This window comes from Anomaloglossus baeobatrachus, chromosome 6 (assembly GCF_048569485.1).
Source record: "Anomaloglossus baeobatrachus isolate aAnoBae1 chromosome 6, aAnoBae1.hap1, whole genome shotgun sequence".
Taxonomy (NCBI): Eukaryota; Metazoa; Chordata; class Amphibia; order Anura; family Aromobatidae; genus Anomaloglossus; species Anomaloglossus baeobatrachus.
In genome coordinates this window covers 369,242,524-369,259,065 of record NC_134358.1, presented here as the reverse complement: position 1 = coordinate 369,259,065, position 16,542 = coordinate 369,242,524, and the positions used below count along the sequence as shown (strand labels likewise).

The 16,542-nt window shown below is 45.9% G+C and overlaps 1 protein-coding gene across 2 annotated transcripts in view; it reads right to left on the bottom strand.

Moving 5' to 3' along the window:
• The window catches only part of ADCY1 (adenylate cyclase 1), a 1,189,286-nt gene that overhangs the window by 11,415 nt on the left and 1,161,329 nt on the right, over positions 1 to 16,542 (bottom strand). For both annotated transcript variants that reach the window (XM_075315022.1, XM_075315023.1), the window contains one exon: positions 202 to 326. In XM_075315022.1, the coding sequence (XP_075171137.1) occupies positions 202 to 326 (125 nt within the window). The remainder of the gene's footprint in view (positions 1 to 201; positions 327 to 16,542) is intronic.

Here is a 16,542-nt window from a genome sequence, read left to right as displayed (position 1 = left end):
CAGGGACTGTATAACTATTCCCCTACAGCTTATCCAAAACAACTGCATCATTAAAAGAGAGGACACACTACTGGAATCAAGGTGTCTGTCATTACTTCATGTTGCCCACAGATAGAGAATTAAACTTTGTCAGATTTCTTTTATTCTTTTAAAAACAATTAAACTCAAAATCAGCAAGAGGAAACAAAACATAAAGTGTACCTGGATTTTCCCTTGTACCCCTGTGCTGTCCATTCTGCTAGCGACATTTACTGTATTGCCCCAAATGTCATATTGAGGCCGCCGGGCACCAATGACTCCTGCAACTACGGGGCCAACATTGATACCTGAAAAAGTATTTTAAACACATTGTTACCTGAAATGACATAAATCCGAAAAATGCAGTGATAAAATGTAAAGACTGGGGAATTTATCTGATCTAATTTTAGCCCTTAGTTCCTAACACATGCACTTTTTTTTTTCACTGGTTCTTTGTCCACAACAAGAGTCGTTCAATACCTCTGCTCGTCTCCCACTCTGATCAGCAGCCTTTCTTACAGGAATAAGGATAAATGGAAAAATAAATTCTCATGTACCTGGAATCAAGAAAAATCTTTACAACTGAATGGGTACAACATTGACCACAAGACCACAAAACATTTAATGTAATGCAGATAATAAATAAATAAACAATGTTTGCACAGAGAGACACGATACATCACTTGTTGAATTTTGTCCAAATAGATCTCAGTCTTGGAGTAAGGGTACTGTCACACTTTAGCGACGCTCCAGCGATCCCACCAGCGATCTGACTTGGTCAGGATCGCTGGTGCGTTGCTACATGGTCGCTGGTGAGCTCTCAATCAGGCAGATCTCACCAGCGACCAGTGACCAGCCCCCAGCCACCAGCGATGCGTGGAAGCGATGCTGCGCTTGGTAACTAAGGAAAATATCAGGTAAATAAGCAAAATGCTTTGCTTGGTTACCCGATATTTACCTTGACTCCCTGCACTCGTAGCCAGAGTACACATTGGGTTAATAAGTAAACTACTTTGCTTATTTACCCGATGTGTACTCTGGCTACGTGTGCAGGGAGCAGGGAGCCGGCACTGGCAGCCTGAGAGCGGCGGACGCTAGTAACTAAGGTAAATATCGGGTAACCAAGCAAAGCGCTTCGCTTGGTTACCCGATGTTTACCATGGTTAGCAGCATCCACAGCTGCCAGACGCCGGCTCCCTGCACATTCAGATCGTTGCTCTCTCGCTGTCAAATACAGTGATATGTGCTTCACAGCAGGAGAGCAACATCCAAAAAATGAACCAGAGCCGTGTGTAATGAGCAGCGATTTCACAGCAGGGGCCAGATCGCTGCTCAGTGTCACACACAGCGAGATCGCTAATGAGGTCACTGGTGCGTCACAAAACCGTGACTCAGCAGCGATCTCGCTAGCGATCTCACTATGTGAGAAGTACCCCCAAGACTTTATGGAAATGTGACTACATAGTTTCATAGGTTGATAAAACACAGGTCCACAAGGCCAACCTAAAACCCTAACATGATAATCCAGAAGAAGACAAAAACCAAAGAGGAGATGCTATTTACTCATATTAGGAAAAAAATCTGCTGTTACCTCCAAATATGCCAATTAGTATAAATCTCTGGGTCTGCATGTGGTCTCTAGAAATCCTGAACCCAAAACTTGTAAAATATAGTAAGGTCTTCCTTGAGCTTGTTCAATTAATCAACTATCACAACATCATGTGCCAGAGAGATCCATATTTTCACTTCTCATCCAGTAAAATTTTCTGTCTGTGTTGATGAGACATTATTTCATCTAGACATAGTGGATGCACCCTCGTCATCATTACAGGCCTAGGTGTAAAACATTAGTAGAAATATCTAGAGATGATCAATTGCCAATCAAGTTTGGGTCAAAGTTCATGAAATTCGTAGATCAATTTAATCAATTTGAGATTCAGTTCCCATCTGTGTGGGATTACATGAAAAGACAGAAGGATTTGCACAAGCCACATCACAGATCTGTTGTTAGCTCTGCAAGATGTTTGGAACAACTTTCTGAGTTACTTTAAAATCTTGTTGTTACAAATTGGCGGCGCCGTAGCCTCAATCAGCTTGCTGCAGTTCCTGTTACGCCCAGGCACCTGCAGCGTTTTTAGCCATGCCTCGGGTTGACCAGCTGGCTGCTTTCTCCTCCACGTCTAAGTGTGGAGAGGCGGCTAGTGCACATGCATGTGCCACTTTACCCCAGCCAGAGCCTAAGTCCAGTGTTTCCCCTAGTGAGCATGCTCAGCCTGACTGTGCCATTCCTGAGGCTGTCTTCAATTCAGGCTACTGAGCATGCTTCTTCACTTAGTGTGAAAAGCCTCTTTGCACAGGTACTTGGACTTCGTGCTGTGTCTAAATTCTGTGTTGTGCCCACTGAGCATGCTCAGGCAGATAGTCTGATCAGGCAGATAGTCTGATTTCTGAGACTGTTGTTCAGACTACTCAGCATGCTCAGGCACTTAGTGCATCAGAGGCTAGGTCCGGTAAGGACCCCACTGGGCATGTCCATGAGGTGGCAGGCCCTGATAGGCCGGCATGCATCAGGTGTCCTGATGATGTGGCACTCCGGACTGGCTTGCGGAAAGCACCTCACCATTGGTTGTCAGACGATGAATGGTGAGGTGTTTGTGGCGTGGCAGCCATGACATGATCAGTGATGTGGCTGTTCCGGATAGGCCGCTGGTGATGTCACTGATGATGTGGTCCTCCGCTATTGGCTCCTGGAGGTGCCATTGTGGTCCACCCTGGGTTTGGTATGAACCCTAGGTAATAAAAGGGGCTGGAGACAACATGGTGGTTCGCAGTCTTCACATTTGCTCAGACAGAGCATACCTCCATGTTAGAGCCTCATTGCGGCATAAGCCATAGATTGGAAGCGGTAGGCAGGGTAAGGCGTCCAGTGCTTGTCACGGCAAGAAACCTGTGGCTCAGCACGTTAGGGTCAGGCGCTGGGCTTCCACCTCCTACCATCCAGTCCTGCTAGTGCATCCCAGTGGAGTCAACTGGGCTGCGGCTACTGTGCCACCTGTCTGGTTGTGCCCCCTACGCACAGGGACAGCGTACCCCAGGGCCCCTGTGGCATTAACAGGGAATTCCTGGGCTGGGTGAGTGGACCCTGTGACACTAACAGGGTTCACAGTCTCCTGATCCAAGTGCTATTTAGCTTGGATCAGACCCCTATTATTTCAGAGCCACCCAGCTCTGTATTCTCTGTCTAACCTTTGGGTTGCCAGCAGGTCCTTTGTCATCTGGAGCACGGTGGGCCCCGGACTGGCGATTGGGATATATACCACCTTATCCTAATCTGCCAGTCCCCCTGTAACACCTGTATGCAAGTGTTACTATTCCTATAAGTGAAAAGAAATGAAACACAAACACTGGAAAAATACTTGGGCACCAAAAATGCTTGATGATTGGCTGCTCCACAACCTTTCATCAAGATTTATTCAGATGCCAATCCTGAACAGGAACCAGACTTGCAGGTAAAAATCTGTGTACGGGTCTGGGAACCGGATACCTGGTGTCCAGTACGGACCCCGAACTTTAAAGTTCTGGTTTGCTCATCTCTATAAGTGACCTCAATCTATACATTTGATATTCCGGCTTATTGGTTAAAATGTCATCTAGCACTGCCTAGCTTCTTGTCTGGTTCTGCACTAGTTGTAAGAGGAATTTTATTTCATTGTTGTTAAAAATCTGTTTCCTTTGCTGGACCCACATGTTTCTGCTCCCCAATTCATTTCAGTGTAGTTGACGTCCCTGGTGATTACTACATCTCCCTATTTTTCTGCCTCATGTATTTGCTTTATGATAACATTTTTGCCGCTGCCATTATACTTGGGGATCTAACAAACCCATATCAGTATTTTATTATTCATTCTCCTTCCCCTTATTTCTACCCATAAAGCACCTTCTTCCACATTGCTGTGTCACCTACGATATATGGCATGTGGAAGAATGTGCTGTGGTCAGATGAGACCAAAGTAGAACTTTGTGTGCTAAATGCAAAACACTATGCGCAGTGGAAAACGAACACTGTACATCACCCTGAAAACACCATCCCCGCCATCAAACATGGGAATGGCAGCATCATGGTTGAGGATTCTTAACTTCAGTAGGGACAGGGAATCTGGTCTGAGGTGATGGGAAGATGAATGGCGCCTAGTACACGGCAATCCTGGAGCATAACCTGTTAGAGGCTGCAAAAGAATAAAGACTGCAGTGTAGGTTTATCTTCCAGCAGGACATTGACCCTAAACATACTGTCAGAGCTACAATGGATGGTTTAGATCAAAGCATATTCATGTGTATGAATGGCCCAGTCACAGTCCAGACTTAAATCCCATTGAGAATCTGTGGCAAGACTTAAAAATTTCTGCTCGCATATGCTCTCTATCCTATCTCACTGACCTAAAGCTTTTTTGCAAAGAAAAATGAGCAAAAATGCTAGTCTCTATATGTGTAAAGCTGGTAGAGACATACCCCAAAAGATGCAGCAGTAATTGCATCAAAAGGTGATGCTACAAAGTACTGACTCAGGCTGAATACAAATGCAATGCACAATTTGCAGATTTATATTTTTAAAATATTTAGAAAATCTCCTGTACACTTCACAACTACTTGATACTTTGTAATGGTGTATCACATAAAATACCAATAAAATACATGTAAATTTGTGGGTGTAACGTGAAAAAATGTACCAAAGTTTTTGAGGCATGAAAACTTTTTCAAGATACTGTATTTAGCAACTACCTGCTGGTAGTGTTAGCCCCATAAAAAAAAAAATATTCCTAAAAACTCATTTAAGGGTCTTTTCAGTGACTTAGCAGGAATATGTAAGATTAGAATATGTCTTCATAGCATTTTCCTTTCTTCAGCAAGCTGCCTGATTTACTTCTACCTCCCTGAAGATATCCTTCTCTGCAATAGTCCTAGTAAGGCTGAGTCACATTAGCGTATGGTATCTGATGCGAGAGCATCGAATGCCATATGCTAATGACCCCCAGGTCAGGCTCTGCTGCGAGCGTGAGCCGAGTGTCATGCGATTGTGGTCCGATCTTGTAATCAGGTCACAGCTGTGAAGCTGAGGGCAGGTGCTGCGGAGGAGAGGGAGGGGTTAATCCCCCAATCTCCTCCATTGTCAGCAAGTGCGTATATCACACTGCACTGGCAGTCCGAGTGTAATCCGATGATTCTCTCACACCCATTCACTTGAATGGGTGAGAGTGATATGGCTCTCGCAGAAAATCACAGCATGCTGCAATTTTTTCCTCAGTCCGTTTAGGGCCGAGAAACAAATCGCTGATCTGAGCTGCAGCATTGTCAGCATGGAGCCAAGTGCAAATCAAGATTTTCTCGCATTGTACTCGTCCGATTTATACGCTCGAGTGAGCGTATCCTAAGCATCTGCTCTGTGAGCAACAAACTGCTTTCCATGTATTGAAATGTGATCATTTAGATCTATCTTTATTACACAAGATATATACTAGATGGTACTGCTAATTATGGAGGACATTTTGTTAGTGACTATGGCACAGACAATTACAGTAAATGTAGATAAATAAACAAATGAAACTCTTTTAAATACCATGACTCTAGTCACACATATAACACAAAACATCCATACTTCAGATACAAATATGTTTTCACACTCCTAGGCCCCCTTCACACTTCTGTGAAAATCACGTACGTGTTTCACGGACGTGTCAAAGGTGCGTTTTCCCCTCCATGTGCCGTGTTTATGGCACTACGTGTGTTCTCCGTGTGTTATACGTAATAACACATGGAGAACGGAAAGCCCACCTTACCTGATTCTTCCGGAGCTGGCTGTGGTGCTGACTGACAGTGTCCGGCAAAGGCCACGCCCCACTGACGCTGCTTCCGGCCCCCAGAGAAGAAGATGCGTTGTTCAAATTCACTGGGGGACGGATGCAGGTGACAGCCGTGGCAGAGACTGCAGGACTCGTGGAGGTGAGTATGTGATTTTTTTATTTTTTAAATGACATGTGTGTTTCTCCGGCACAAGTGTCACGTGGACCCGCATCCACACTACATCCGAGTGGTACATGTGTGGACCCATGCTGCTGGAGAAACATGGACAAGCATCCGTGTGGAGCACACGGGCTCACGTGTAGAGATGAGCGAACCGGTCCCGGTTCGGCTCGAGGTCGGTTCGCCGAACGGAGGTCCCATTCGAGTTCGGCTCGTCGAACGTTCGACGAACCGAACTCGAACTGCATAGGAAACAATGGCAGGCAATCACAAACACATAAAAACACCTAGAAAACACCCTCAAAGGTGTCCAAAAGGTGACAAACAACTCACAACACAACACAAACACATGGGAAAGTGACAAGGACATATACTCATGCGAAAACAAAAAAGCTGGACAAGGAAAAAGAGGAGGACACACAGATATAGGCATGGCACGCCCTTCTAAAATCATGTAAAACACCGCAAGGTGACTCCAAGAGTAGTCTCCCTTTTTTCCAAAAATTGGGCCCCACACACACCCACCCATTCAGTGGCAGCACTTGTGCCCTAGTTGTACACTTCACAGCTAGATTTGCATCAAGCACATTCAAAAATACGCCATACTTAACCGTCCCCAGGATGACTCCGGGGTAGGTAGCAAAGTCTTTGCTGAACCATGACTTGTTCATCTTGGCTCCTTTTAAAAAACATAGCAAGCAAGGGTTACTCCAAGCGGAGTCTCCCTTTTTTTCCAAAAATTGTGCCCCACACACACCCACCCATTCAGTGGCAGCACTTGTGCCCTAGTTGTACACTTCACAGCTAGATTTGCATCAAGCACATTCAAAAATATGCCATAATTAACCGTCCCCAGCATGACACCAGGGTAGGTAGCAAAGTCTTTCCTGATCCCAGCTCTGTTCATCTTGGCTTCTTTTAAAAACAATGTAAGCAAGGGTTACTCCAAGCGGAGTCTCCCTGTTTTTCCAAAAATTGTGCCCCACACACACCCACCCATTCAGTGGCAGCACTTGTGCCCTAGTTATACACTTCACAGCTAGATTTGCATCAAGCACATTCCAAATCCACAAGCATTTACTCTCCCCAGGATGACACAGGGGTTGTAAATTCCTTCTGGATCCATGACTTGTTCATTTTGATGAACGTCAGTCTGTCCACATTGTCACTGGACAGATGCGTGCGCTTATCTGTCAGCACACACCCAGCAGCACTGAAGACACGTTCAGAGACAACGCTGGCAGCTGGACACGACAAAATCTCCAAGGCGTAAGTTGCGAGCTCTGGCCATTTTTCTAGGTTTGAAGCCCAAAAGGAGCAAGGCTCCAGTTGCACAGTCATGGCATCGATGTTCATTTGGAGATACTCCTGTATCATCCTCTCCAGCCGTTGACTATGTGTCAGACTTGTTGTCTCTGGTGGCCTTGCAAAGGAGGGTCTAAAAAAATTATGAAAAGATTCCATAAAATTGCTGTTACCAGCACCAGATACGGTCCTACTGGTACGTGTAGACTGTTGAAGATGACGAGACCGTCCCATGTTTGTCAAGTTACAACTGGGAGATTCACTCCCTGCACCTGCACGGTTGTTTGGTGGAAAAGCGGATCTAAGATCGAGTAACAGCTTCTGCTGATACTCCTGCATACGTGCGTCCCTTTCTATGGCTGGAATTATGTCACAAAATTTGGACTTGTACCGGGGATCTAATAGTGTGGCAAGCCAGTAGTCATCATCACTTCTAATTTTGACAATACGAGGGTCATGTTGGAGGTAGTGCAACAAGAAGGCACTCATGTGTCTTGAGCAGCCATGCGGACCAAGTCCACGCTGTGTTTGTGGCATAGAGGTGCTAACCGTTCTTTCTTCCTCTGACATCTCCCCCCAACCTCTTTCAACTGAAATTTGACCAAGTTCTCCCTCATCTGCTGAGTCTTCCATGTCCATGGACAGTTCGTCCTCCATTTCTTCATGTCCTCCTGCACCTTCCTCAACATCTCGCCTGCTACCATGCGCCCTTGTTGATCCCTGTCCCCCATGCTCCCATGCCTGGCGCCTTGGTGATGATGAACGTCTGGACCTTGGTGATGTTGTTGTGTCTTGCGCATATGAATCCTCCTGTAGTTCCTCCCCTTCCTGTTGTCCCACCCCCTGACTCCGAATAGTGTTTAGCGTGTGTTCCAGCATGTAAATGACTGGAATCGTCATGCTGATAATGGCATTGTCAGCGCTAAACATATTCGTCGCCATGTCGAAACTGTGCAGAAGGGTGCATAGGTCCTTGATCTGAGACCACTCCATCAGGGTGATCTGCCCCACCTCTGCATCTCGTTGGCCCAGGCTATACATCATGACGTATTGCACCAGGGCACGGCGGTGCTGCCACAGTCGCTGTAACATGTGGAGAGTTGAATTCCAGCGTGTCGCCACATCGCATTTCAGGCGATGAACCGGCAGGCCGAAAGACTTCTGGAGCGATGCAAGTTGCTCAGCTGCGGCGCTTGAACGGCGGAAGTGAGCAGACAGTTTTCGTGCCCTGTTCAGAAGTCCATCTAGGCCGGGATACTGTGTTAAAAATTGCTGCACGACATGGTTCAACACGTGAGCCATACAAGGTACGTGTGTCACCTTGCCCAGGCGAAGGGCCGCACCCAGGTTTGCAGCATTGTCGCACACGGCCTTACCAGGCTGCAGGTTGAGTGGAGACAACCATTTATTAAACTCGGACCGCAGAGCTGACCACAACTCCTCAGCTGTGTGACTCTTATTCCCAAGACATGTCAAGCTAAAGACCACCTGATGACGTTGCGCTCTGCTGCCAGCATAGTAATGAGGGGTGCGTGATTCCTTCTGCGCAGTGAGAACGCTGGTGGCCTGACCAGGCAGGCTTGGGGCGGAGGTGGAGGACCCAGATGAGGTGGAGGATGCAGAAGCAGTGGCAGAACTTGGACAGAAAGAGGATTGACACACAAGTCGTGGGGACGGCAAGACTTGTGCAGCAGACCCTTCACCATCTATCACCATAGTTACCCAGTGCCCAGTCAGCGACATGTAACGTCCCTGTCCATGCTTACTGGTCCAAGTATCGGTGGTGAAATGCACCCGTTGACACACAGAGTTTCTCAAGGAAGCGGTGATGTTGTGTGCGACATGCTGGTGTAGCGCGGGCACACCTTTCTTAGAAAAGTAGTGTCGACTAGGCATCTGGTACTGGGGCACAGCGACAGACATAAGGTCTCTAAAATCCTCTGTGTCCACTAGGCGGAAAGGCAGCATTTCTGTAGCCAACAGCTTACAAAGGGATAGAGTCAACCTCTTAGCTTTGTCATGGGTCGCAGGAAATGGCCTTTTATTTGTCCACATCTGAGGGACAGAGATCTGGCTGCTGTGTGTAGACGGTGTTGAGTAGGGTGTCCCTGGAAAAATGCAGGTTTGTGAGGAAAGTGCAGGCGGAGACATGATGTTGCCTTCATCCAAAGTTGGTGCTATCGATGTCTGAGACAGCTGTACACACTCACTTGTTTCCCCTTCCAAAACAACTGACGACCTACCAAGCAAACTGCCTGTTGCGGTTACAGTGGTGGAAGTTGTGGGTGGAAAAACAGGTGTGACAGCTGTCCCCACAGTCCTAGAAGATGACGAGCGCGCGGATGCACTGGAAGGGGCAGACGGTGGATGGTTCGCTCCGCTAGGCCGCATTGCAGCACGGTGAGCTTCCCACCGGGCCATATGATATTTATTCATGTGACGATTCATGGAAGAAGTTGTCAAACTGCTGAGGTTTTGACCTCTACTAAGAGAACCATGACAAATTTTACAGATCACATAATTTGGGCGATCTTTTTCTATGTCAAAAAAGGACCAGGCTAGGCAAGGCTTAGAGGCCATGCGACCTGATGATCCACCCCTAATAATGCTCAGAGGCAGAGTGGTGGCTGAGGATGCAGTTGTAGACGTGCTACCAGTACTCCGACTCTGTCCAGGAAGGCGCAAGGTAACTTCGTCATCAGTTGCATCCTCCTCCACCACCTCTGTTGACCTCCTCGAGTGCCTGACTGTGGGTTGACAGTAGGTGGGATCTAGAACTTCATCATCAATTGTTGTGTTTGCACTCCCCTACCCCTCTGACCGAGCCTCTTCTTGCCCTGACCGAATATTTAAGTTGTCATCCCAATCGGGTATCTGAGTCTCATCTTCATCAGTATGTTCCTCATTGTCTATAACCACAGGTGTTACAGTTTGTGACAAAGGGTCAACATTATGCTCCGAAACTTTGTCCTCATGGCCTGAATCAGAGTGACAAAGGTTCTGGGCATCACTGCAGACCATTTCCTGTTCTGTACTCACTGTAGCTTGGGAGCAGACCTCTGATTCCCAGGCTATAGTGTGACTGAACAGCTCTGCAGACTCAGCCATCTCAGTTCCACCATACTGTGCAGGGCGGATGGAGACTTCAGAGCTGGGAGAAATCAAGTTTGATTGGGATGACAACTCAGAGGACTGGTGTTTTTTGGATGCGGTACTTGAAGTGGCTGTGAGGGCACTTGTTGGACCACTTGAGATCCATTCAAGCATTTTCCTTTTTTGCCCATCATCTACCTTTGTTCCTGTTGTTCGTGTCCGTAAAAAAGGGAGCACATCGGATTGTCCACGGTAAGTAGTAGACATCTTACTTTTGCTGGTAGATGGTCTATCTTCAGCAGATGATAATGGAGCTTTGCCACCTTCCCCACGGACAAAACCTTTTTTGCCTTTTCCACCACGCCTCTTCCCCTTTCCACCAGCATCTGTCATTTTGCCACTCATGTTGATTGCGACAAGATTGTGGACTGAAAATGTGGTAGTAAAAATTGAGAGGTGGTGTAGATTGCAGTGGTGGTCTAGCTTTATTAACAGCAGAATAATAAAGAATAAATATCCCTGACAATGCAACTACGGCCCTTAAACTGGCAGCAAAAATTGCTAGTATAATGGCTTAGTTATAATGAGTTGGAGTGTGCAATGCAGGCAGACGTGCTCTGCAAATGTCTTTGCACTAGTGTGACTAGACAACAGTCCAATAGCCACGTTTAGGATGCCACTAGGTACACTGAGTGTTTGCTAGTATAATGGCTTAGTTATAATAATGAGTTGGAGTGTGCAATGCAGGCAGACGTGCTCTGCAAATGTCTTTGCACTAGTGTGACTAGACAACAGTCCAATAGCCACGTTTAGGATGCCACTAGGTACACTGAGTGTTTGCTAGTATAATGGCTTAGTTATAATAATGAGTTGGAGTGTGCAATGCAGGCAGACGTGCTCTGCAAATGTCTTTGCACTAGTGTGACTATAGCAAAGTCCAATAGCCACGTTTAGGATGCCACTAGGTACACTGAGTGTTTGCTAGTATAATGGCTTAGTTATAATAATGAGTTGGAGTGTGCAATGCAGGCAGACGTGCTCTGCAAATGTCTTTGCACTAGTGTGACTAGACAACAGTCCAATAGCCACGTTTAGGATGCCACTAGGTACACTGAGTGTTTACTAGTATAATGGCTTAGTTATAATAATGAGTTGGAGTGTGCAATGCAGGCAGACGTGCTCTGCAAATGTCTTTGCACTAGTGTGACTATAGCAAAGTCCAATAGCCACGTTTAGGATGCCACTAGGTACACTGAGTGTTTGCTAGTATAATGGCTTAGTTATAATAAATTGGAGTGTGCAATGCAGGCAGACGTGCTCTGCAAATGTCTTTGCACTAGTGTGACTAGACAACAGTCCAATAGCCACGTTTAGGATGCCACTAGGTACACTGAGTGTTTGCTAGTATAATGGCTTAGTTATAATAATGAGTTGGAGTGTGCAATGCAGGCAGACGTGCTCTGCAAATGTCTTTGCACTAGTGTGACTAGACAACAGTCCAATAGCCACGTTTAGGATGCCACTAGGTACACTGAGTGTTTGCTAGTATAATGGCTTAGTTATAATAATGAGTTGGAGTGTGCAATGCAGGCAGACGTGCTCTGCAAATGTCTTTGCACTAGTGTGACTAGACAACAGTCCAATAGCCACGTTTAGGATGCCACTAGGTACACTGAGTGTTTGCTAGTATAATGGCTTAGTTATAATAATGAGTTGGAGTGTGCAATGCAGGCAGACGTGCTCTGCAAATGTCTTTGCACTAGTGTGACTATAGCAAAGTCCAATAGCCACGTTTAGGATGCCACTAGGTACACTGAGTGTTTGCTAGTATAATGGCTTAGTTATAATAAATTGGAGTGTGCAATGCAGGCAGACGTGCTCTGCAAATGTCTTTGCACTAGTGTGACTAGACAAGAGTCCAATAGCCACGTTTAGGATGCCACTAGGTACACTGAGTGTTTGCTAGTATAATGGCTTTGTTATAATAAATTGGAGTGTGCAATGCAGGCAGACGTGCTCTGCAAATGTCTTTGCACTAGTGTGACTAGACAACAGTCCAATAGCCACGTTTAGGATGCCACTAGGTACACTGAGTGTTTGCTAGTATAATGGCTTAGTTATAATAATGAGTTGGAGTGTGCAATGCAGGCAGACGTGCTCTGCAAATGTCTTTGCACTAGTGTGACTAGACAACAGTCCAATAGCCACGTTTAGGATGCCACTAGGTACACTGAGTGTTTGCTAGTATAATGGCTTAGTTATAATAATGAGTTGGAGTGTGCAATGCAGGCAGAGGTGCTCTGCAAATGTCTTTGCACTAGTGTGACTATAGCAAAGTCCAATAGCCACGTTTAGGATGCCACTAGGTACACTGAGTGTTTGCTAGTATAATGGCTTAGTTATAATAATGAGTTGGAGTGTGCAATGCAGGCAGACGTGCTCTGCAAATGTCTTTGCACTAGTGTGACTAGACAACAGTCCAATAGCCACGTTTAGGATGCCACTAGGTACACTGAGTGTTTGCTAGTATAATGGCTTAGTTATAATAATGAGTTGGAGTGTGCAATGCAGGCAGACGTGCTCTGCAAATGTCTTTGCACTAGTGTGACTATAGCAAAGTCCAATAGCCACGTTCAGGATGCCACTAGGTACACTGAGTGTTTGCTAGTATAATGGCTTAGTTATAATAATGAGTTGGAGTGTGCAATGCAGGCAGACGTGCTCTGCAAATGTCTTTGCACTAGTGTGACTAGACAACAGTCCAATAGCCACGTTTAGGATGCCACTAGGTACACTGAGTGTTTGCTAGTATAATGGCTTAGTTATAATAATGAGTTGGAGTGTGCAATGCAGGCAGACGTGCTCTGCAAATGTCTTTGCACTAGTGTGACTATAGCAAAGTCCAATAGCCACGTTTAGGATGCCACTAGGTACACTGAGTGTTTGCTAGTATAATGGCTTAGTTATAATAATGAGTTGGAGTGTGCAATGCAGGCAGACGTGCTCTGCAAATGTCTTTGCACTAGTGTGACTAGACAACAGTCCAATAGCCACGTTTAGGATGCCACTAGGTACACTGAGTGTTTGCTAGTATAATGGCTTAGTTATAATAATGAGTTGGAGTGTGCAATGCAGGCAGACGTGCTCTGCAAATGTCTTTGCACTAGTGTGACTATAGCAAAGTCCAATAGCCACGTTTAGGATGCCACTAGGTACACTGAGTGTTTGCTAGTATAATGGCTTAGTTATAATAATGAGTTGGAGTGTGCAATGCAGGCAGACATGCTCTGCAAATGTCTTTGCACTAGTGTGACTATAGCAAAGTCCAATAGCCACGTTTAGGATGCCACTAGGTACACTGAGTGTTTGCTAGTATAATGGCTTAGTTATAATGAGTTGGAGTGTGCAATGCAGGCAGACGTGCTCTGCAAATGTCTTTGCACTAGTGTGACTAGACAACAGTCCAATAGCCACGTTTAGGATGCCACTAGGTACACTGAGTGTTTGCTAGTATAATGGCTTAGTTATAATGAGTTGGAGTGTGCAATGCAGGCAGACGTGCTCTGCAAATGTCTTTGCACTAGTGTGACTATAGCAAAGTCCAATAGCTACGTTTAGGATGCCACTAGGTACACTGAGTGTTTGCTAGTATAATGGCTTAGTTATAATGACTTGGAGTGTGCAGAGGACAGGAGGGTACAGTGGCAGGATTGTGGGGCTCTGGGTAGAGGAATGGAAGCCTGCCTTTCTATTCCCTCCTAATAGGGAAATGCAGGGAGGAAATCCCTGACCTTGGCTACACAGACGCTGTCGCTGTTTTCAGGACCTGTCACCTACTGCTCTGACCCTAACGGTTTAAGCCCTTAAAAGGACTGCTAGAAAGTGCTATCCCTAAGCTGTCCAGCGCTGTGTATGGAGCGCATACAGCTGTATCGGCGATAGGACTCAGGAGGACGGAGCTGCGACAGTGATGTCTGACATCAAAGACGCAGAAGAGATAATGGCGTCCTGGAGGAAAATGTCCGGTTTTATAATGCAGGGACATGTGACATGGACATCCTATCACACATGCCGTTGCTTCTCTGGCTAAAAGTCCACTTAGCTGTGTGTGTGTCTGAGATTGGCTGACATGCTGGCCCGCCCCACTACACGCGCGCGCTTAGGGAAGGAAGACAAGGAAAAAAAAAAAATGGCGATCGCCATTATAGAAACAGCAGTGATCTGAAGGCGCTGTTCCCGCACACTATACACTGAAATGTCATAATAGTGTGATTCACAGAGTGACTTACACTATTACAGCGGAAACCAAGCTAGGAATTAGCTGTTTTTTTGCTGCTAGAACCGTTCTCGAACGTTTCTAGAACTATCGAGCTTTTGCAAAAAGCTCGAGTTCTAGTTCGATCTAGAACAGGCCCCAAAATCACTCGAGCCTAGAACTGGAGAACCTCGAACCACGAACCGCGCTCAACTCTACTCACGTGTGCTCCACATGGAGGCACGGGCCAATGGCTGCACACGTGTGTGCACATAAACCCATTGATTTTAATGGGTTTACTTGTGCCCATGTCTCCAGTACATGTGGGCACGGACCTAGCATGTACCGGAGACACGTGCGTGTTAAGGGGGCCCTATACAGTCATGGCCAAAAGTTTTGAGAATGCTACAAATATTAATTTTTACAAAGTCTACTGCTCGAGTTTTTCTAATGGCAATTTGCATATACTCCAGAATGTCATAAAGAGTGATCAGCTGAACAGCAATTACTTGCAAAGTCAATATTGGCTAAGAAAATCAACTTTAACCCCCAAAACACATTTCAACATCATTGCATTCCTGCCTTAAAAGGAGCAGCTAACATTGTTTTAGTGATTGTTCCATTAACACAGGTGTGGGTGTTGATGAGGACAGGGCTGGCAATCAATCAGTCATGATTAAGTAAGAATTACACCACTGGACACTTTAAAAGGAGGCTGGTGCTTGGTATCATTGTTTCTCTTCAGTTAACCATGGTTATCTCTAAAGAAACATGTGCAGCCATCATTGCTCTGCACAAAAATGGCCTAACAGGGAAGAGTATCGCAGCTACAAAGATTGCACCTCAGTCAACAATCTATCGCATCATCAACAACTTCAAGGAGAGAGCTTACATCGTTGCCAAAAAGGCTACTGGGCGCCCAAGAAGGACCAGCAAACGCCTGGACCGTATCTTAAAACTGTTTCAGCTGCGGGATCGGACTACCAGCAGTGCCGAGCTAGCTCAGCAATGGCAGCAGGCTGGTGTGAGTGCTTCTGCACGCACTGTGAGGCGGAGACTGCATGAGCAAGGCCTGGTTTCAAGGAGGGCAGCAAAGAAGCCACTTCTCTCCAAAAAAAACATCAGAGACCGACTGATATTCTGCAAAAGGTACAGGGAGTGGACTGCTGAGGACTGGGGTAAAGTCATTTTCTCAGGTGAATCCCCTTTTCGACTGTTTGTGACATCTGGAAAACAGCTTATTAGGAGAAGAAGAGGTGAGCGCTACCACCAGTCTTGTCTCATGCCAACTGTTAAGCATCCTGAAACGATTCATGTGTGGGGTTGCTTCTCAGCCAAGGGAATCGGCTCACTCACAGTCTTGCCTAAAAACACAGCCATGAATAAAGAATGGTACCAGAATGTCCTCCAAGAGCAACTTCTCCCAACTGTCCAAGAGCAGTTTGACGCCCAACAATGCCTTTTCCAGCATGATGGAACACCTTGCCATAAAGCAAAGGTGATCACTAAATGGCTCATGGAACAAAACATAGAGATTTTGGGTCCATGGCCTGGAAACTCCCCAGATCTTAATCCCATTGAGATCATCAAGAGACGGGTGGACAAACAAAAACCAACAAATTCTGGCAAAATGCAAGCATTGCTTTGCAAGAATGGACAGCTATCAGTCAGGATTTGGTCCAGAAGTTGATTGAGAGCATGCCAGGGAGAATTGCAGAGGTCCTGAAGAAGAAGGGTCAACACTGCAAATATTGACTTGCTGCATTAACTCATTCTAACTGTCAATATAACCTTTTGGTACTCATAATATGATTGCAATTATATTTCTGTATGTGATGTAAACATCAGACAAA